At 48.8% G+C, this 21,431-nt stretch overlaps 9 protein-coding genes across 9 annotated transcripts; 4 read left to right on the top strand and 5 right to left on the bottom strand.

Moving 5' to 3' along the window:
* Positions 1-373: 373 nt before the first annotated feature.
* AO090023000223 (queuosine 5'-phosphate N-glycosylase/hydrolase) lies at positions 374-1,840 on the bottom strand (the record flags this gene model as incomplete). The annotated part of the gene is made up of 4 exons (XM_001820745.3): positions 374-819; positions 902-1,133; positions 1,196-1,350; positions 1,423-1,840. 4 exons carry the CDS (start codon positions 1,838-1,840, stop codon positions 374-376), a joined length of 1,251 nt encoding a protein of 416 aa, XP_001820797.1.
* A 1,130-nt stretch (positions 1,841-2,970) lies between these two features.
* On the top strand, positions 2,971-6,094 carry AO090023000222 (E1 ubiquitin-activating protein ubaB; the record flags this gene model as incomplete). Its single annotated transcript, XM_023235488.1, has 10 exons — positions 2,971-3,105; positions 3,760-3,930; positions 4,071-4,307; positions 4,372-4,496; positions 4,549-4,613; positions 4,672-4,951; positions 5,008-5,183; positions 5,241-5,353; positions 5,409-5,752; positions 5,821-6,094. 10 exons carry the CDS (start codon positions 2,971-2,973, stop codon positions 6,092-6,094), a joined length of 1,920 nt encoding a protein of 639 aa, XP_023090505.1.
* A 400-nt stretch (positions 6,095-6,494) lies between these two features.
* AO090023000221 (SDR family NAD(P)-dependent oxidoreductase) lies at positions 6,495-7,569 on the bottom strand (the record flags this gene model as incomplete). Its single annotated transcript, XM_001820743.3, has 2 exons — positions 6,495-7,037; positions 7,129-7,569. The coding sequence occupies 2 exons, from the start codon at positions 7,567-7,569 to the stop codon at positions 6,495-6,497; spliced, it is 984 nt and encodes a 327-aa protein (XP_001820795.3).
* Positions 7,570-8,029: 460 nt separating this feature from the next.
* AO090023000220 (elongin C) lies at positions 8,030-8,445 on the top strand (the record flags this gene model as incomplete). Its single annotated transcript, XM_001820742.3, has 2 exons — positions 8,030-8,153; positions 8,258-8,445. The coding sequence occupies 2 exons, from the start codon at positions 8,030-8,032 to the stop codon at positions 8,443-8,445; spliced, it is 312 nt and encodes a 103-aa protein (XP_001820794.1).
* Positions 8,446-9,047: 602 nt separating this feature from the next.
* Positions 9,048-10,531, bottom strand: AO090023000219 (tRNA-splicing endonuclease subunit SEN54 family protein; the record flags this gene model as incomplete). Its single annotated transcript, XM_001820741.3, has 3 exons — positions 9,048-9,508; positions 9,563-10,350; positions 10,416-10,531. 3 exons carry the CDS (start codon positions 10,529-10,531, stop codon positions 9,048-9,050), a joined length of 1,365 nt encoding a protein of 454 aa, XP_001820793.1.
* A 1,313-nt stretch (positions 10,532-11,844) lies between these two features.
* On the bottom strand, positions 11,845-13,174 carry AO090023000218 (arrestin C-terminal domain-containing protein; the record flags this gene model as incomplete). Its single annotated transcript, XM_001820740.3, has 3 exons — positions 11,845-12,087; positions 12,151-13,035; positions 13,097-13,174. 3 exons carry the CDS (start codon positions 13,172-13,174, stop codon positions 11,845-11,847), a joined length of 1,206 nt encoding a protein of 401 aa, XP_001820792.1.
* A 1,808-nt stretch (positions 13,175-14,982) lies between these two features.
* Positions 14,983-15,717, top strand: AO090023000217 (putative DNA polymerase delta subunit 4; the record flags this gene model as incomplete). Its single annotated transcript, XM_001820739.3, has 3 exons — positions 14,983-15,346; positions 15,421-15,488; positions 15,574-15,717. The coding sequence occupies 3 exons, from the start codon at positions 14,983-14,985 to the stop codon at positions 15,715-15,717; spliced, it is 576 nt and encodes a 191-aa protein (XP_001820791.1).
* Positions 15,718-17,144: 1,427 nt separating this feature from the next.
* On the top strand, positions 17,145-17,887 carry AO090023000216 (CFEM domain-containing protein; the record flags this gene model as incomplete). The annotated part of the gene is made up of 3 exons (XM_023235487.1): positions 17,145-17,225; positions 17,281-17,419; positions 17,595-17,887. The coding sequence occupies 3 exons, from the start codon at positions 17,145-17,147 to the stop codon at positions 17,885-17,887; spliced, it is 513 nt and encodes a 170-aa protein (XP_023090504.1).
* Positions 17,888-18,365: 478 nt separating this feature from the next.
* On the bottom strand, positions 18,366-21,265 carry AO090023000215 (putative ubiquitin-protein ligase (Asi3); the record flags this gene model as incomplete). Its single annotated transcript, XM_001820737.3, has 2 exons — positions 18,366-20,801; positions 20,858-21,265. The coding sequence occupies 2 exons, from the start codon at positions 21,263-21,265 to the stop codon at positions 18,366-18,368; spliced, it is 2,844 nt and encodes a 947-aa protein (XP_001820789.1).
* Between the last annotated feature and the right edge of the window lie 166 nt (positions 21,266-21,431).

Genomic DNA, 21,431 nt, shown 5'->3' with positions numbered 1-21,431 from the left:
GGAAGAGGTTTTTAGTAGGAGGCGTGAACATAAAGTTGGACAGTTAGCAAAGTTCGGATTCGCGGCCGGTCCCCTGGGGGTCAGATAACATTGCCATAAGGAATTCTATGTCGTGGGTCATGGGTCATTGGCTCTAGATGGCCATCAAAACTGAAAGTGATGGAAACCAACCTGGTATCCATAAAAAGGCATCGCTGCTACCAACTCAGAAAAGCAAAGAATAGATGGTATAATGTCTATGAAAACTCCCAAAAAGCAAAGAAAGAACTAAAGAAAAGAAAAGCAGAGAAACCGGAGACCTCAATTCCCTAACAATAGTAGCCAAGGGTATATTGACCAAAAATGAACAGGTAAAGCAAAATGTTTCTAACCTTTAGTACCAAATACTCCTTGTGCGATGATGGGGAACCTGTTCCTTTCCGTCTTTTTCTAACTCTTTCATGCTGTCATACAGGAAAAAATCTATCAAGATTGCATTGACGCCCGAAGAAGCGGGCTTAGCAGGGCTGATTTGTGTGATGTGTTTTTGTGTGGTGCACTTTCTCTGTTCGTCTAGTGCCGAGGTGGTGAGGCTTTGGCGGCGGTCCACACCGACCGCATGTCCGTTGGGTTGCGTAGGTTTTATTATGGGTTTCGCGTCTGGATGGTTCTTCACAATCTCTCGCCTAATCAATTCGACGCACCAGATGCTGGTTGCGCGCAGTTCGACCTCCCAGGTAGAGCCACTGGGGATCGGTTTGAGGTCACGAATATGACTTTCCAGCGGTGGAGAGTACATAAGACAGCCGAGATGGTTTAGTATTTGAGGGATTCGGTAATCTGGATCGTGGTTAGTTTGAAACTTCCCCATCAAAACTTGAGATATTGTAGCAGATGGAGGTGATGAAAGGGTGGGGCGCACCTGCAAACATTGTGATTTTGTCAATATCATGGAATTCGCCAAGGCCCTCGCCATTGAAGCAGGCCCACAGGTCTGCAACTAAGATCTGTGCGCGTTTATAGAGCCGGACCCTCCGTCCCTGAAAGCTAGTTTCATCCCGAAAGCATGGGAAACTCTCAGCCATGAGGTTCACGAGGGACGCAGCTGAGTAGTTGGCGTTATAGATACAGTTGACGAAACTACCGTCAAAGTCCTGAATAAAAGAGCTGTTAGAACATACATAGACAACTAGTTTTCAGGTGCGGTTCAATATACCTCACATAAGACCCGGCCTGCTTCTCGCAGGCACTGGAGACGCTCTTGCAGGAGAGGGATCTCCTCATCAGATACCGATCGAAACACATGCTTGAGCATAGACTCAGAACATTCGTCTTCATTCACCCAGAAGTAGGGGCTCGTAATGGGGATCTCTGCAAGTCTTAGCATTTACAGCGCACCAAAAGGAATCACGGGTTAGATAATAATAAATATGTAGAACCTACCCTCATCCAAAGCCCTCTGCAACGCAGCCACTAAGCTCCAATATCCGGTCCACTTTTTGCCGCGATATTCAATAGCGAAGCGTTTCTCCTCTGGGCGCTCCGACCAGAAACTGAAATTCAGTAGATCCATGGCGAAAATGAAATCCACGGTACTTTCATCCTTTGCCTTGGGATGCAATTCATGTTCCGACCATGTCTGCGTGGAGTATTCCTTTTTCTGCATCAAGCGCCAGATCGTCTCGGCAGCTTCTTTGGTCTTGGAAGGGTTCAATGCGACGTCAATAGCATTGTCGAAGACGTACTGTGCATTTTCCAAAACTTTAGTTTCTGCTGCGCGTGGGTTTGCTGCCCCTCCTCCTAGCCCAAGGGACTTGCGTAAAAGAGCGAGCAATTCGGGGTCTGCTTCGTCGTCCGACATGGTGGTGCCGTGCCCTTGTGTCCCGGTCCTTGATATAAACAGGAAAAACTATCCAAGAAAACCCAATTTTTACTTTTTAAGAGGGGTAATAGTCAAAGAAAAATAGACAAAGAGATCAGAGAGGGAAATAGCAGGGAGCCAGATATAATTGACACAGAAAAAAAAAGGAGGGAACAAAGACCGACAGTACTAGCGCACCGAATTCCCCACGACCGTTTGTACTGCTTTGAGCCAAAAGCGACGATCAGGCAAAAAGTCCGGTTGCTTTTGGTGGACGATCAGTTGGGCAAAAATAGAGTCAAGTTTTGTTAATTTGATAAGGGCCCATAAATGCCTTTGAATTTGGTTGCTTTCTGGACTTTCAAAAATGGGTCCCGGAAATCCCTTTCATTTACGCACAATGTGATCGAACCAGAAAAAAAATTGACCTTTGCAGCAACAATAATAATGGATCTCATCTAAGAAAATTAATTCTTTTTTTTTATTTTCTTCCTGGGTTGAAAGGGCCCTGGTTAGTCAGCCAAATGGACAATGCGATTGGCCCACCATCAATGAACCTGAATAGATGTACCGGAGGTATAAAGAGGTAGGAAATTGGTACAGGCAACAACTCCCCACTAAGGTACATACACTTACTAAGCTACTATGATTGTGTTGAAGATATTCTAGGCCCAGGCCTAATGGGGAGTCAACTAGTATGTATTATCAGATAATCACGGGCACATCCTCCCTATTTCCCTGGTTTACGAGGATGAGTTAGCCAAAGTATGGACAATATGAGCGATCCTTTTCATGGTCTCTTTTCGGGGACTTGCATTGGATTCTCCTGTGGGCGGAAACGGGACGCTTGGTCCAGCAAATAATATTGCCTTGGAGAAATGTATGAGTCAAGAAGATATTCATGATATATTTAATGATCATTGATAGGATCTTCTAATAATATCTTCGTCGGATTCATTCCCAACACCATGTTCTACGGTTGAGGACATACCCCGATTAGAGATTGTGTTACGATTGAAGTACCATGGTAGATAGACCTCTCCATTTCAAACATGACTAGCTGCAGTCACTCTATCCAATACGTGTGGCTTAAACAGCAGTGTATTCATTCCCCCGTTGGAACTCACAACATGGTCCGGTCCGTATCCGAACACGAATCGAGACTATCATGTGAATGGACGAATCTCTTATACAATGCATGTCTGTACACCGTCCTCCCACCACAGATACCATCGAACGTACTTTTTCCTAGCAGGGAAGCTACTGTACGTTTCGGTTGAACGTGGGAAGGTGGATGGCCAATAAGCGGAACTGATTTGATGTGATCAAGAAATATAGCATAAAACGAGGGTGACCAATAAATTCAATTCAGATTGATTGCGCTGGGGTCCAATCGTTTGACCGTATTCGCTGTCCGATACTTTTAGTAGGACCACTATTATGCATGACTAGCTTTTCTTATTTAGTAAAAGGACGAAAAAGAAAAGAACGAAAATAACGGATATAAGAAGTGAAGGAAAGTCTCGTGTTCCGGACAGCGGTGTCGTCATTGCCCATTCCAGGCCCCCAAATTGGGACTAATTAAAGCGCGGTGCTTCTCCGACGCATTTCGCATTTCCCGAAATCAATCATCCGGCCCTGGACTTTCGCTCATTTCTGCCTCCCCTGCAGCGTCGCTCTGTTTGATCTTCCTTGCTGGATTCTCTCTCATTTGGCGATGACTGTCGCCCTGTTCTGACCTCAGCTGCCACTCATTTCACCTTCTCATCGCTCTCGCGCCCTCAATCATGCCGCGAGACACCTACTCCAAGCGCTCGCTCGGGACCTTGTCCAGACGCTTAAAAGAGGTATTCAATTCTTCTGGCCCTGACTGTGTGCTTATTCTTATGTTAGAAGCTAATTCATGTCATCCTCTCTAGTCGCGCGTACTCCTCGTGGGCGCCGGTGGTATCGGCTGCGAGCTGCTAAAGAACCTCTTGCTCTCTGGGTTCGGCGAAATCCACATCATCGATCTTGATACCATCGACCTGAGCAATTTGAATCGTCAGTTTCTCTTCCGCTTTGAACACATTAAAAAATCAAAGGCATTGGTGCGTCACACACTGAACCGTCCACCCATCCTGCCCCGCCCGTGGCGTCACCTGCGCAACGTGCCACCCTGATACTCTTCCGGCACCTTTCATCGTCTCACGACGAAGCGAAGCTGACGAAGGTCTTTTTCTGAGCACAGGTCGCGAAGGAAGTTGCCCAAAAGTTCCAACCAAGCGCAAAGCTCGAGGCCTATCATGCGAACATCAAGGATAGCCGTTTCAACGTGGATTGGTTCGCGACTTTCGACGTGGTCTTCAATGCGCTTGACAACCTAGACGCCCGTCGTCATGTCAACAGGATGTGTCTAGCGGCTGATGTGCCATTGATCGAGAGCGGAACTACCGGATTTAACGGTCAGGTTCAGGTTATCAAGAAGGTAGGATATGGGGGCGACCCGATTCGTCCACATGGGTGTGCTGGGCTTAATTGACCACCGACAGGGCCAAACCGAATGCTACGATTGCAACTCGAAGGAAGTCTCCAAGTCATTCCCAGTATGCACTATCCGCAGTACACCGAGCCAACCTATTCATTGTATCGTCTGGGCGAAAAGCTATCTTTTCCCGTAAGTTATTGGAGGGGTTATATTCAGCAAGATATAAACTGAACAGGTCTAGCGAGCTTTTTGGGACAAGTGAGGACGAGACGCCAGAGTTGGATAGTACTGAAGATGTCAATAATGGTGGGTCATATTGGTGAATTTCCATACAGTCTTGGGCAATATCGCTAACTCTGCCCAGCGGAAGAGATTGCGAATCTACGAAAAGAGGCACAGGCTCTCAAGGAAATCCGCGAATCAATGGGCTCCCCTGAATTCGCTCACAAAGTATTCACAAAGGTTTTCAAGGAGGACATAGACCGACTACGTGGTATGGAGGATATGTGGAAGATGCGGAAGGCCCCGGAACCCCTGGACTTTGAGAAGATACAGGAAGAGACTTCGACAATTGAGCCTACAATTTCCTGTAACGATCAAAAAGTCTGGACTTTGGCCGAGGACTTGGTCGTTTTTAAGGACAGGTTAGACTTATCCCTCGTTCAACAAGTGTTATTCTTTTGACTGACATTTATCGCAGCTTGGATCGACTGAGTAAAAGGTTGAAGACACTTCTAGATACAACAAAGAGCGACGTCAAACCCATCCTAGTGTTTGATAAGGACGATGTGGATACGCTGGACTTTGTCACCGCTAGTGCTAACCTGCGAGCGACGATATTCGGAATTGAGCCCAAATCAAAGTTTGACACGAAACGTAAGTGCTTTCGCAATGATCACCGTGACACAGCCAAGGTTTGCTGACTGTGAGCAGAGATGGCCGGTAATATCATACCAGCAATCGCGACCACAAACGCTATGACTGCTGGTCTCTGTGTTCTACAGGCATTCAAGGTCTTGAAGGATGACTACGCGCATGCCAAAATGGTAAGTTTTCTTTCGCTTTACTCATGTGGTCTTGTATTGAACTCGTGCGAAATAGATCTTCCTCGAACGGTCGGGTGCCCGTGCAATCAATTCCGATTCTTTAAAGCCACCCAACCCCAACTGTCCTGTTTGCTCGGTCGCCCAGGCCAGGGTCAAGATTGACCCGGAGCGGGCCACCATAAACGACTTGGTGCAGGATGTCCTCCGCTTACAGCTAGGGTACGGCGAAGAGCTTTCAGTCAGCAACGAGCTGGGCACAATTTATGACCCTGACCTCGAAGATAACTTAACTAAGAAGTTATCGGAACTGGGTGTAAGCAATGAAAGCCTCATAACGATTATAGACGAGGAGGATGAACAACCGCGTGTGAACCTTGAACTAGTTGTTGTGACTGAGAAGTAAGTCTCCGGCTACCTCGGTCCGAAGTCAACCGACTTGATTGAGTAGATTACTGACAGCTGAATAGGCCCGAATCCTCAACAGGAGAACAAAAGCCAATCACTTTAGTAAAGGTCCCTGAGATTCCCCGAAAACCACGGGCACCTACACCTACCGTTGGCGAGCACGTTAATGGCAGTTCGGACCCGAACAAACGCAAGCGCAATGCCGAGGAAGCCGGCCTCACCAACGGCGAAGACCGTTCAAAACGCGTGGCCAGTATGTCTGTCGCTGACGGCGATGGATCGAATCCTATCGTCTTAGATGAGACGGAAGGAGGTGCGATTCTCATTGACGACTGAACGAATAAAAGAGGCACATGGGGCCCAACTGCGTCCTCGCTACTTCGGACATATGTCCCTATGCATTGGTTTTCTTTCTTACACATTGGTTGCTCCTTGGGCTTTGGGTGGATCACCAGAGATATCTTCTTTTTGCTTCTATCCCCTTCCATCTACTGTAACATATCATGCTTTTGCTCCGAATAGATTGGACGAAGGGATTACCGTTGGTACTATTCAGTTTGACCGAAGTCATAATGTGCATACTTCGGCTTGGCGTTTCAACAAAGATACACGAATGAGTCGATGAATTTACTTGTTATCATACTTGAGTTATCGTACACCCATTAAAGCCCAAAGGACTAAAGCACTCTGAACATCCTAATATACACATAATCTACCCCAGATATAATAGAGTAGATTACACAGCACTCAATCCCCCATCCAAATTAATAACACAGTTATTCGCATACTCATTGCCCGCCAAAAACACTGCCGCATCCGCAATCTCCTCTGGCGCCCCAAACCGACCCAGCGGAATGCTCTCCTTTAACCTCTCATTCTGGCCCTCGCTAAAATCCGCAATCATCGGCGTCTCAATATACCCCGGCACAATCGCATTCGACCTCACAACCACATTACGCAGAGAACCAGTCGCTTCAACTGTTAATGACCGGGTGAGACCAAGAAGTCCCGCCTTCGAAGCAGCGTATGAGACCGCGCCGGTTCCACCTTTCAGCGCTAGTAATGACGAGATGTTTATGATACATTTCGAGGGGGGTCGGGTCTCGCCGGTTCGGCCCTTTAACCTGTTACGGAGAGAAGCACGGAGAAGAGCGCGAGATGTGAAGATCGCGCCTTCAAGATTTGTCCGGAGGGTTTGTGAGACTTCCTCAGGAGATGTCTTGGGAAGAATATTGGAGTTAGAGATCCCAGCTGCATTGATTAGGATATCGACGGGTTGCTAGTATCCTTTGTCAGTCTCCCATTCACACATTTATCCATACACAATAACAAAGCCAAATAATGAAGAAAGAGAATGTAGTATAACATACCATCGCCTTCTCTAGCTCACGCAGCCACGACCCAGCCTCCGATACATCACCCACAAGGAGACTGATTCTATCCGATGATTCGACTAAAGTTCCCTGTGACTTTCGTACGGTTTCATCAGCCGCTTCTTGGTTTCGGGCGCCTTCGTCATTGACTTGGAGTCTGGTGGCGGCTTTGAGGAGACGCTCGTACGATCGTCCGACGAGGATGATGCGCTCTGCGCCCTCTTGGAGGAATCGGTTTGCGATTGCGAATCCAATTCCTGATGTCCCGCCTGTGATCATACAGGTCCGGCCGGTGAGACGCGCTGAGGTGCTGGGTGTCTGGGAGGAGAGGGGTCGTCTTTGTGACCTTGGTGGGGCATTGTAGGCTGTGGAGAGAGCTGTGTTCAATATGCGCCTGGTGTATTGAGGGCGCGGATAGGGGAGATGGGATATTGACATTGCTGCACTGCGCATGCTGAGGTGTAGTGGTTGCATTTTGGTTTCTTGTGCTCTTTCAGGCAAAGTCACGTCTCAATTAAGTTATATGTAGAGAGACGAAACGCAGTTGTTTATCATTGAATCTGAACGAAATGTATACAAATGCTCAAAACGATTGAAATAAAGACAAGGGAGATAATCAATGAAACTTGAATTCCTTTCAGCCGTACCAACAAGAAAGCAATCAGGTCACCCAGCCATCCAAGAAGCACACATGCCAGACGAAGTATACAAAGCGTGACATTGAAATTAAAACAGACTAAGAAAGCAGTTCATCGGAAAGCTTCCGCACAGATCACGTGGAGAAAATTAAAACTTCCGTCACGACCGCGTCTCTTGTCATGTCCCGCGTTGATCCTCAATCCAACCTTACCATCCACCTCCCCATATTACCTCCGTTCTCACAACCTTAACGGGAAAAATGGCTTCATCGGCCACCGACTCGGAATTCGTGACGTTGGTCTCGGGTGATGGGTTTGAATTCGTCCTTCCGCGTAGTGCGGCCTGTGTCTCTGGGACGATACGTCGGATGCTGGAACCTTCTAGTTCGTTTTCCCTTTTACCTTTTTTGCTTCTTTTGATCCGTCCTCGGTCTTTGCTGTGCTCTGTTTTGGGGTTCTTGTGTGCTTACTATTGCTTCGTTGTACAGGTAAATTCGCCGAAGCATTGACAGGTCGCTGCATACTGGAGAATATCAGTGGAATCGTCCTCGAGAAGGTCTGCGAGTACTTTTGCTACAACGAGAAGAATAAGAACCAGTCAAATGTTCCAGATATGGAAATTCCGCCGGAGTTGTGTCTGGAGTTGTTGATGGCGGCGGATTATCTGGATACCTGATTTTCGCCTCCGTATGTCAAGGATCGATTCTATTTGGGTGCCGAGCTAATAAGGACTTAGGGGTCTACCTGCTCTTATGCGTTACGATTTAGATGATCTTTATTATTCGATTATTATTTGCGGAGGAGTTTAACAGTGGAACAAAGTACTTGGCGTTGGGTCTCGTGTATATATGGGTTTATCCGGTTGACACTAGAATATCGTTTCCTGAAGACTATGGAAAAGGATAAAAGGTATAACATGAACATTATATCTCATATTCCGATATGAGTAACCACGCCCTTGTTCGTTCCTTGTGAATATCACACGCCATCTGAGCATCTACGCCTGGTCTTCCTTCACCATAGACGGACGTTCTAAAGATGATGGCAGATTACGTCATTGCTCCCTCTTCTACTAGGTCTTCGTCCCTCTTCGCCATGGAGATCAGGACCCTATTCCTGGGGAGACATTTCTGCTTCATACCATACTTTATGGTATACCAAGAGTAGTATGGATTCATAACCAAATCGGCCTTGCTGTCGCCTCATAGTTCGATAGCGCCGTATATGTCTGTATCTTGTGTATCAATAAACTAGGATCATCGCCAATAATGATGGGCGTCACCGGCCCTTAGGCTTCGGCCGGGGGTTGCGAGGATTCGCACCCCTTTTGTTCCCGGAAGGAGCAGGTCTATTGTATAGCTTTTCCTTTCCAAACGCTGCATCGGCGACCCGGAGGTAGCTTACGACGCCTTGGTCGACAACCGCCAGGACGACGTTCCGGTATCCATGTCGGAGTCGCATGTAGAGGTTTCTTTCCATCTTCTCGCCTTTTGGCGGATCTAAGGGTGTGCTCTCGAGGAGAGTGCCAAGTTGAGCTAGCGTAGGCACAGTAGTGTGCGTACGAGCATTGACGACCGCGACTCTAAAGTCCGGTGCAGGAGGAGCAGATTTGCGGAATGGAGTAGAAGGTTTGTAGACATGGAAGACAACGCGGAATGGCGGCTTCGTCTGCGGGTTTTGGGGCAGAGGAGCTGTAGGATCGTAGAAAGGAATTATCGAAAGCTTGCGGTAGATATCATCTATACAGCGTTAAAATGGAGCCGCGATGCAGACACATTTGTAGTTGTACTTACTGTAATTCCGATGGATCCCAAGACCAGCAACAGGCCCTACAGCCGTAGTAGTAGAGCTATGCAGCCAGTCCATAAACCGCCCATAGATTCCCGCCAGACCAGGACCTTGTCGCTTGGTCGATTCTGGGTCCTCAAACTCTTCCTCTGCCTCGTCGTACCACCCAGGGGCTCGAATGAGTGTGTAACCCAGCCTTCTCAATCCGGAGTAGACAGAAAACCGATCGACCATCAAACCCCCATGTCCAATGAAACACGCATACGCAGCCTGCAAGCTCATTGGGATCCCGGAATCCTCCGTCTCACCATCATCCTCGCATCCCGTTGCTGACCGCGGCCACCTAACATCCAGACTGCCTCGCTCAAGCATATACAAAGCTTCCTCCGGCAGAAGCCAGATGCGACCCCACCGATCTGCGCGACCCATATTCTTGAAAAACTGTCCCTTCGGGTTTGTTACGTAGACGCAGGAATCCGGATGAACGTTTGTCCCGGTTCCTGCGGGCTTCTTAGATTGACTTTCCTCCGCCTCGGCGGTCTGCGCTGGAGTATCGTTCTCTGCAATGGTGTCTAGGGTTTTCGGCGTAGCGACCGATCGAGGCGGAGCAGGTCCATCGGGCGCGTAGATGCCAATGATCTGGTTCTTTGGATTGTGTAACCGCGGATGTGCGAGGGCATTGTGCATGGCCTGACGTGAGGCATCTAGGATATCGGCTTGGTAGAGGGTTGGGTTCGGTTCGAAGTCCTTTTCACCGCGCTTTGGGAGTGTAGCTTGCGAGGTATCTGCGAGGCTATTCTCCGAGTCAGTTCATGATATAACTCTATAACGAATGAATTAGGATCAAGTAACACTAACAATGAGAGATTGCTTAACATGCGAAAGTCCTGCGTCTCATCGGACAAGTCCGTGTCGATGTGCGCCGCGGAGTCATGCGATGGGAGGTGGATGGCGGCTTCGTCTGTGTCGGCCATTGTGATGCTTATAGTAGCTTCGGGTCTATGTAGGAACCGTTAATCGAATATGAAAAAAGCTTCAGGGACCCTGCATCAGGTGGAGCCCGGTGAAGACGTAAGGAAGAGGTCTAGAGCTCGAGGGAGCAAGTGAGTGGTCAAGGTAAATTTCCCGGAGATCGATTGGCGATAAAAATCTCGGGTGGCCCGAGCTTATCAGAGTTAATCAGTTCCACTTTCCCACCGCGGGGAAGTTCTATTGTTTCCCTTTCACCACACACTCACTCTTATCCTCTGTCCATGGGCACATGGGCTGGTACTGAGTACCCATGGACCTAAATATCATAGACAACAGCGTCAAGTACAACGAGATTCTTACCCAGGTGTGTATCCTTATCTTTCGCACTTTCGCAGCGAACCCCTCATTAATTATTTGGCTGGCTCATTAGATCTCCGTTAATCTCAACAATGCGCTGACTACTTTCGGTTCCTCTTCCAAACAATACCAGACCGTTCTAGAAATCCTCAAAGATTGCCTTCGGAACATCGAAAGCGACCGAAAGCAGAGCTCTCTTTCTTTGGATCCGGATACGCTGAGTTTGGCAATGGGTTTCTTGGAGATTGGGAAGTAGGCTCACCGACAAAGTACTCAGAGTCCACTCCCTACCCAATATTAGCATCTGCGCACATTTGAGATACGAAAGGGGCATAGAGGGTACTAGATGAAGAATACCGCTCTCTGGGAGACAAGAAAATCTCACTGGGATAGAGAAAAGCCATACCAAACTGCGGATGCAGTCGTGATATCCCCTTGTAGGAGAGAAGCATGTACCCAGGCCAGAATTGCCTCCAAAACTGATGCAGAGATTACCAAGCCGAGGTTCTGTCCTGTTGTTTGTCTTCTACTCACGAGGTCAATCCTTGTGCATAGATGCGCTTGGTTGATTCTTAGACTCTACCAGTAGATCTTACATATTAGATTGAGCGTACACAGTTAGGGAATGATATCGGAAAAACAAGTGACCCCTGACCAACAGGATCCCTCCCTAATGCTAATCAAACCCAAACACCCCGTTTTCCTCCCGGCCAGCGAAGACGAAATACAAAGGCTATCATGAATACCATGCAACAAATAACTCCGGGACCCATGCATTCGTGAAACGTGATCTTGCTCGGCTTTCTTGCGAGCTGGGGATTGCACGCGAATCTCGCAGTGCAGGCTGAGCCCTATCTTGTATATTTGGTGTAGCAAGAGTGGAAACCTCCACCACCGAAATTGAGCAAGACATCGGACTCCCAATGAGGATATCCAAGAGTTTGGTCATTGCCTCTGCTCAATCGATCAAAGGCTTCTTCTGGTTACCGACAATGGCTACTCCGAGATGACGAAGAGCGTTAGGGTCACTGGGTCGTATTATCGAGGGTAAGGGCAGCATGGGGTTATCTGGGTTCACATGGACAGCATCTCGAGCGGCCTGCTCAATAGCCTCCATTTCTTCTTTACACCCGGCATGATCAAGAGGGCAAACTACTATTGGCTGTCGAATAACAATATCCCTTGCAGATGTCAAGTGGGCCTATGGCCAGTGAGCTTCACCTACTAAATATTCGGAAGGGTGCGGTCGAACTAAAATACGAACCTTTACCGTTAAGTAGTACTCAATCTTATAAAGGCTTGCGGTGGTCGTGAACCCGCTCACTGCATACATCGGAAAAGCAGGTTTCCCTCTGGGAAGTATTCCCTCGGCATCTCGCATATCCTTCGCTGGAAATACTAAGCCGAGGTTTGTTAGGAAGCCGGACGGTGGCAGCTTCATTCCAATATGCTCAGTTCGCTTTGTTAAGGTTTTCACTTTCCTCTGCGGTTCATCACCCTGGTGATTATATATAATTTCTTCGTCGATACCAATAGTGATCTTGCTTATTGTAACCTTTCGAGCTTTGCTCATCCAATCCGGGTTTGGCGATAGTTTGACGTAGACACTCACTGGGTCAAGTGGGCCATAGGACCATCGGGGTAATGAGATGCCCAGAGTGACTAAGTGATCCGATACCCGTTCTGCTGCCTCGGGACGGTTATACATCCCAAATGTAGAGAGTGTATCGTAGCGTGCGATTGGCACTGGAAACATGTGTTTTCTCTGATCTGAATGTCCTTGTTGGACCGTCACCACAATCTCGTAGTATGTCTCCGCCGTTCGACTCGGAAGCTGTAAACTCGCCGGGGGGACTCGCCGAGACGCATCTTGCCCACCGCGCCCGAAGGGGATGAAAAGGACGAAAGGCAGGTCCATAGAAATGACCTCCTCGTATTCTCGACCGGCAGGGCAGCGAAAAAGCAGCATCTCCTTGCCCACGAGATCTGTAGTCTCTTTCCGAGGAGGGGCCAGGTGTTTCTTAGTAACGGAATCCGCCGAAGGGTGTATTGTCTCACGACGTTGGAGGTAAATGGTAACGAGGGATATATTGACGGGAGCCGTAATGCCGACACTAGGTCTGATCTCAACTTTGCCTTCGATGCGAGGCTAGTCAACCGGTTATTGCGACGCTCATGCCATATCAAGGGGAGGGAAGGCTAACACTCACCATGGTTGCGGATATACCTGGATATCCGATCAGAAAGTTGCCATTCGGCGGCCCCGACACTCGCACGAAGGCGGCCATGCTGAGAGCGCTACACCCGCACCACCATGGGGCGGCTGAGAGGGATGCGCTCCGGAGCTTATCCGGGGGGTATGCGACCTCGACGACCTCAAACTCCTTGAAAGGCTCATAGAGACCGGATGGGCCAGCGTATTCCGCTCGATCGCCTTGCGCCGAAGCTTTTGCGATGGCGCAGTTGCGGTAAGCGGCTTGTGTTGTCCTGGAGAAGCGCTCGGACGACCCAAGAAACGGAGCACTTTCCCAGTGGATCGCAGACGACGTACGGGATTGTTCGATTGGCAAGTATCGAAGCCAAAAGGCGCAGATGTCTCAGGCTTTGGGTAAGTGAAACCGGGGAATTTTGAAATAAGCGTAAAAGGGCGCAGGAATAGGTGCTGAATAGCCGCCTATGTGGGGGTGGGTGGAAGTTGTGATTGAGGAGCAAGTCGATTGCGGCGGCTACAAGTACCTCTTGTCGAGCCTCGATTCGATCGGCGGCTTTGCCAACCCTTTCCGGGTTACCATGCACTCTCTTCCGTCAGCGGATCGGCAACAACTCATTTCCATGAATACGAGAGCCACATATTTACTATTCTATCTTTCACTCCGAATTTATTCGATTTTCTCGATATCCTCCTTGACGGAAGGTCAAGCAATACTGCCATCATACCCAGGCCCTCTTTTTTCTATAAATAAGACTCGGTGAACCACTGGTACACTTCGCATCTCGAACCCACCAGACCCAACAAGGCTGAAATGTCTCATTGGCCTCGACGCCCTGTCACTGCCCTGTGAACAGCCCCCTCCATGTACATATGCATGTCTCAGCAAATACTAGAGACAACAACGCGGTAGTCTTAACTCCTTAGTGACACATCAGGCAGCTATCATGAAAGGTAATCAAGGATTGAGTGCTATCAACTTCTTCACTCTTTGGTCCTTACGTCATAATCGATTCATGTCTATTTTACTACGAGTAACAGGATCAATGAAAACTGTCCAACGAACAGAAAAAGGCCACACTCGATCTTGTAACAATCTTTATTGTATCAGGGTATGGTGTACACATATACACATGTTTCACATAGCGAGTATAGTCGCTCGATTGCTCCTCTGCCGGCATGTTAGCGAGGTCGCGGGTGTTGATAGCCACATTGGAAGGATAGAGAGGTAGTGTCGGAAGCCGATTGATGCTGAGGCCTGGACACTCGCTAGGATCCCCCGGAACGTGATGACTATTAGGCTGCTATTACTCAGAATGCGGGGTGACATATTACTATCGTAGATCACTCGAGGACGAGAAATTACTGTCCAGCTTTTGATATTGAAAATTAAGTGGCTTGTCTTCTAACTTCATATCTATCACTAGTATCACTATTTTTCGCTTTAACTAATCGTATAGGGTTGTGACTATTCCTGAGTAGCCGCATTCGGACAAGACAAAATACTTTCGTATGTTGCTTGGAACTACCGCAAGTATGTATAACCTGGACGACAACAAAGAAAACAAAAAATAAAATACGAAGAAAAAGAAGACGTATACTTATAGAGAAAGCTTCCTGTAGAGTAAAAAATAATACTAATATATTATACTCAGTGAGAGCTTCCACTTCTCACCCAACTGCCATATCCGATACTGAGGGTTTCGGTTGCCATGTGCAACAACCAACCCAAACTTTATGACATCGATGTCCCCACTATCTTCGAACTACACAGTACCGGTTTGACCCCAGACCCGATCTTTCTCTCCACCCTGCACATTAGTACCTTGTAGACTCCGACTATATTTCTGCAACAACTCCATTCTATAGTGCACATATATCGCAAAAATGCCTCCCACTCGTCGTCGCGGTGGCCGGGCCACGGCCACCCGCTCTAACCAGGCCACCCTCTCATTTGGATCCAAGTCCAGAGTAACCAAGCCATCGGCGACACCGACGCAAACGCAGAAGACCAAAGACCTTGAACCAGTCATCGCCTCTATTTCTGAGAAGGTCCCGGAGCCTGAACAAGTGTCGGTTACGCCCACCGAGCCCTCGCAGCCGCATGTGGCAGAGCTGGCCGTGAGGCAACAAGCGCAAGCGGAGATTGAACAGCCGTTGTCGAAAGAAGACGAAAAGGCCATCAAAATTACTGAGAAGGACTTACAACAATACTGGAGGAAAGAGGAAGAGAAGAGAAGGGGACCTCGGTGTTAGTGTTCACCCGATTCATTTCCGATCATAGCTACACGTTGCAGAGTCAAACGCTAACAGTATGCATGCCAGTTCACCAGCAAGATCTCACCCTACATGAGAAGATCCTGCGACATTTCGATCTTTCCAGTCAATTTGGGGTACGTTCGCTTAGTCCATCATAAGTTCTAAGGAGCCCAACATTCTCTGGTGCTCAAGGAGAACGACTAGCTGACTGATATCTAGCCTTGCATTGGAATTGCTCGGTTGAAGCGATGGAGACGCGCGAATTCTTTGAATCTCAACCCCCCAATTGAGGTTTTGGCCGTGCTACTCAAACACAAGGATGATATCAAACAGAGGGCATACGTTGATGAGCTTCTGTCCTGAACCACTACTCCATTGTACAGATAGCCCCATCTGGAACGGATGAGTGTCGAAGATATATGGCGTTGGTTTGGTATTCGGAGCAGGGCGTTGGGAAGATACTGTATATACATACCCTCGATTGCGGTAACTTGGATGCTCACATCATTGGTTGTGTGACCCAAGTTCATAATGGATTTCATCTTGCATTTCATTAAATTGCGCACCTACTCGTTGGTAGCGTGAAAAGTCCTATCCAACTATGCATACGGGCTAGCAATACTGGAAGTTGTCCCATTGGCGAGTCCCTAAATTTCACAAACGGGGAGACAAAGACAGAATACTCCACCACAAAGAACCCTCTTTGACGACAGCCACACGCGAACAGACAGTAACTCGCCTATGTTACACTTGCTTTGTTCTCGGCCAGGCCCCATTGCACAAGATCCTAGTAGATGTCTTACTTTACGGGTTGGTAGAAACCTATCAGCAAAGTCCCGGAGCCGTCTCACTGGACTTTGTGTTCTCGGTATAGGCTGTTTTGATTCGCCACCTGTGACACATTGACCCATGCCCCGATGGCTTCGCCATATCTTACCTTTGTCCTTATAGCACATGAGTGGTAGCAGGAGTGAAATTGCAATCTACTAGCCAGAGTGCTAAATATGTGGTCCAGTCAGATCGAGTCTCCATACGAGCTAGTAAGTGCTTGGTTACGTTTCTAGCCCTCAAAGTGTTTACTACCCATGGCAGTAGTCCTACTTCAGGCTTTTGATATCGACAGCTTTACAGACTTCTTGCCTTTCAACTAGCCAGGTATCGAAATTGTTTGCACGGTGCTCACCAATAACATGGCCAGTGATCTGTACAAGCCCGCTCTCATCCTAGTAGCTTCGCAATCCTAGCACCTCATCCAAATGACACTCCAGCGTATAGGTACAGAGCACCCTGGTCCGAGCCTACGTATGCCTTCTGCAATAGTGAAGTCAATAGGTCAAAAAGGCATCATAATTAGCGTTGCTTACGTCCCTGTGCCGTACCTTGATTATCCCCAGGGTGTACGGAGTACGTATCGGGGCGACGCCAACCGCACCAAAGGAGGTCTTACTCCCCAGGTGTACCAGAGAATGAACTGAGGTATGGTTCAGGTTGCATGTCACATGGCGCGACGGTCCAGGAACGATTGGATAGACTTCCCCCAACCAGAAGAATCGCACCGTCCTGACCATAGAAGCTTGTAATCAAACAAGCTCTAATCTTAACGTTAATAAACATGTGATGCAATTCCCTGAATCTGGTGAAACGTTCCCCTCATGGCTTATAAAAAGACGCTCATTTCTCCCGAGAGATATAACTCCGTCGTCGCCACCGCTCGTTACATCTCGACACTCGTTTCGATATCACTCCAACTTCCCTTCTATTCTTTTCACAGAAGCATCTAAGCTACCAATATGCAGCTCATCCACCATATGATCATCCTGTTTGCTAGTCTGGCCGCTGCCCAAACCCTCCCCAATATCCCACCCTGCGCAGTAAAGTCCACCACTCCCCTTCACAACCACCGAACAACACTAACCAATCCTACAGGCGTCATGTCTCGTCAACGCTCTGCAAGGCGATGGATGCCCATCCTTAACCGATTTCGCGTGCCACTGCCAGAAGCCCGAGCTCGTCCCGAAAGTCAGTCCATGTGTTGCACAAGCCTGTCCTCTCGCCGAGCAATCTTGTACGTCTCCATCCCCCCGGACTACTCCTGGAACTAATAGGCTAATCACCACACAAAGCCGTCTCTAATATCGTCGTCTCCGCATGCTCCTCAGCTGGCCATCCCATCAGCGTGCCTAACCCAGGAGCCTCAACTACCCCCCAGTCAACCACAACCACAACGGCAACGGCAACAGGCACAGGAACAAGGGCATCACCCACAGGCTCCATGACCATCCCCACCGTCTCCTCTCATGCATCCTCCAGCCCCAAGCCCTCGTCTTCGGCACTTAGCTCATCCCATGTCTCTTCTTCTCCAGGAGCATCCACTCACACTGGTGGTGCTGGCGGAGGTGCAGGTGGTGCTTCCTCTTCGGGCAGAGCAAGCAGCTCAGCTACCCCGCCTCTTAAGACAAATGGAGCAGCACAAGTTACCGGGGGCTTGGCCGGTGTGGCTATCGCTGCTGTGGCTGCGTATTACCACCTTTGATTCCTTAGTGGGACTCGATGTTTACTCTTCGGTGGAAGGGGTACGTCTCTCCATGATTGTCGTCCCTGCTGATATTGAATGATAGTATGATGACTTAGGCTTGGGGTTTGTAATAATATAATTTTAATGATTGCTTTGCTTGTTTTTACCTTCTGTCTGGCCTTTTGGTTCGTGATTGTTGGAATTGTTTGCTTTTGTTGCTCCCTGGCTTACTTTCTACCTACCTTTGTTAATAAACAGGTTTGGTCAAATATTAAATCACGTTGGATGATATGCAGTAGTACTGATCCTTTTGCTTATCATCGGGTATGTAAGGAGAGTACATTTTGTATGAAAACTAAAACGAGAACGAAGATAAGTGGTGATATGATGATGATGATGATGATGTAGTAATATATGCAATGGTATGTCCATCAGGGTAACGCCGTCGTAGAAGAACATTAAAAAAGTAGTGGAATTGAATTGGAAGAAAGGAATTCTATGGTACCCACAGCCGCACGAATCCCCCAACGTCCTGGCGGCAAGTCACACAACTACCAAAATTGTTCATTGCAAGGCTCACCCTACACTCTTCGCAAACGCAGAGGCATCGGCATGGCCAAGTAATGACTGAACGTGGGTTTGTCTGGCAGATAACACACGGTGGCCCGCTTGGTCCCAATCCGGAGGCGCCAGATTCCCAGGACTGCTCGTCAGCACGGACAGAAGCGCTTGAGCGTCGGGAGAGGATAAGTTTTTCAAGTATCTCGCTCTCCTCTTCCATGGTAGGCTTTCGTTTTTCGGATCTTATTTCCTGAGACAATCGAGATGACAGTAATACCTGTGCCCTTTCATGCTCTATCTGTTGCTGAAAGCGACGTCGAGTCAGTATTCGGCCCTCTTGACCGGCAGCAAGATGGGCAGCTAGGATGCGTGCTTCCTGCCTGCTTTCCTGATCACGCGGATCGAGCAAGCGCGCGAAAGAGCTAATATCCACCATCGATTCTTGTACGGTAGTGCTTTCGCGAGAGAAACCTGAAGGGAAAGGGTTATCGCGGGTGGGTGTACGGCGACCGTCCGATTCATCCTCCCATTCGGAGTCTGCGGTCGTAGACATTGAGACGACACTGGTCGTGTCATCAATATCGTTTTCGGGTGGTGAGTAGTCTGAGCTCAAGTCGCGGTCACCCCATGAGCCTCCAGCCTTCCACCAGCCGTAGAGCTTGTCATCGAGTCGCTGCTCATCCGACTGCTCCCAAAGCGTTGCCCCTGATCGTTCCCGCTTCCTCATTTCTGTTTCTACGTCAAACTCGTGATCCGCCGGTAGCACCAACTCGCCAGTATCCGTCAAGATCCAGAAATCGAGGGACTCCGTTTGTTTGTTCTTCAGTTCTTGGGGTCGACTCTTACGCGATCTTACTATAGTTTTCAGCCATTGCGGTCGGGCACTAATTCCAATCTTGCTCAACAGCTTGTCCAAGCCATAAGCGGTCCATCTAAGGAGGAGATAGAAAATTCCACGGAAGAAAGCAAAGCCATGGTACCATCGGACCATGCCTCGGAAGGCCCCTACACCACCCGGGTCTGTCTGAGTTCGCAGGGATCTTGATCCATTCTTGGGCTTCTCGATCTTCTTTTCCCGGCCATATCCACTTTCCCAATCGGAAGGCGCTTCCGGTATATCGAAGTCCACAGATTCGCCACCTCCGAAAGGAATGTCACTCGTATGGCTGACGGGGTCCCGAAGAGATCGCCTTTGTCGTGACGATTCGATCTCCGCTAACCTATCTTCTTCTAGCCATGTCATACTCCGAGCAACAACTCCTTTGCCTTCGTTCAGAAACACCGCCTCGCTGGCCGCAGTCAGGGCGGTATATCCAATTCTCAACAGGGTGGTATAGAAGTCTTCGTGTCTATTGAATCGAATATTGTGAAACTGGGTAGCGCCCTGCATATTCTCATGTGCCAGTGTGAATCTTTCCCGAAGCGACAACGGCTGAGGAGTATCGACAGGAAGGGAGAAAGCTGTGATGAGGAGAGCAAGCATATAGATCACAGCGCATGTGATAATGCCCGATAGAATTAGCAGATGTGGTACGAATCCCACGATGCAAACTGTGGGAAATTTTAAGACCACATTCTCACTTCCCACAGACGAGCCTTTCACCAAGCCCCACGCCATGGTAGACATGAAGCAAAGGCCCCAGAATGCCGTGTTGAACAACCGGTACCGGCTCTGTTTACCAAACACATCTAGGACGTTTGAAGTGAGGCTATTGCAACATGATATCAAAGCGATCAGAAGTAGCTCTGGGGTCACATTCATCCGCTCGAGAACTTGAGTCCTACTAAGTAGATGAAGGGTGGATTGGGCGCTTTCTCCTAAGTCATCTTTGCTAGCACTTTGCTTGGGTAGACCAAACAGTCCTAGCCCAAGCGTTTGACTAATTGTAGACTCCGCCTCGGCAAATGCAAGAGAATGCTCGAAAATAGACATCCCAGCTTCTGTAACCACTGCTCTTCCCTGTAGCGCGCACGAAAGTGTTTCAACAAAGTGGCTTAGGCACAGCCGGAGGAACACTGGCCAGAGAAGCACAAACGATCCGTAGGAAATATCCGAGGAACTAGCGGGCCGGCCCATGTTCATTGCACTGCAAGATTGCTCATCGGTCTCCCATGGTAAAAGTGTGGAGCCGAGTGAATACAGAAACCCTCCGCCCCCAGCATGATCAAACAACAAACGTTTCCCGGGAGTGCCGTATCGAATGAGCGAGTACTCGGTCGACGTCTGGCAACGGATTGTGCGGAGTAGGGAGTGAATCTGAGATATAAAAAGAAGGATCGGTATAATTCGTAAAGCTAGTCGCCGGCTCCAATCAAGATGGAGGTGTCGCCGGGTAGACGCATATATGGTGATCCTGTTCAGAACAAGGGCCTTTGATCTATTAGGGCAAGATGACCATGAAAACTATCCGGCAGGTAGAACTTTACCACAGTGAAGCAAGCCAAAGACCATCGACTAGTCAAGTAGGAAAAGAACCCACTGAACTTAATAACAGCCTGGAAGATGTCGGTCAGATGGTAACTTGAGTCGGCCTGCGCGGCGGCTTCAACGACGCCTTCCCTGGCGGCCTCTGCCGCTGTCTGTGTCGCTTCTACCACTGCACCCCCTGCTGGTCCTGCCAATTCTGAGCCTCGCAAATATGTTGCCATACTCGGTAACCCCACCAGCCGGTTGACATGCGACGAGAGTGCGGAGAAACGACGGAACGGGGCGGCGAGCAGTTCGCGCGCAGAAGAGGATAGTGCAGAGGTAGCGGCGGCCGGGATCGTTGTATTAAGAGCTTGTGCAGTGGATGTAGTCATAGGTACATTCATAGTCCCTTGCAAGACAGACATGGCTGACTGCTTGGTTGGACGGCACTTGCCGGCCTGCTGGGCTAGATCTGAAGTTCAGGCGTCAAGTACAAGACATTCGCGGCGAGATCAACAGTTCGCGGTAGGATGAGATCACCTCAGTGGGATGAGTATAATGGTATCAGAATGACGGAAATTCTGAGTGCAT

This window comes from Aspergillus oryzae, chromosome 3 (assembly GCF_000184455.2).
Source record: "Aspergillus oryzae RIB40 DNA, chromosome 3".
In the NCBI taxonomy this organism is placed as follows: domain Eukaryota; kingdom Fungi; phylum Ascomycota; class Eurotiomycetes; order Eurotiales; family Aspergillaceae; genus Aspergillus; species Aspergillus oryzae.
The sequence above is the reverse complement of the archived record's forward strand: the minus strand, read 5'-3'. Positions and strand labels throughout refer to the sequence as shown.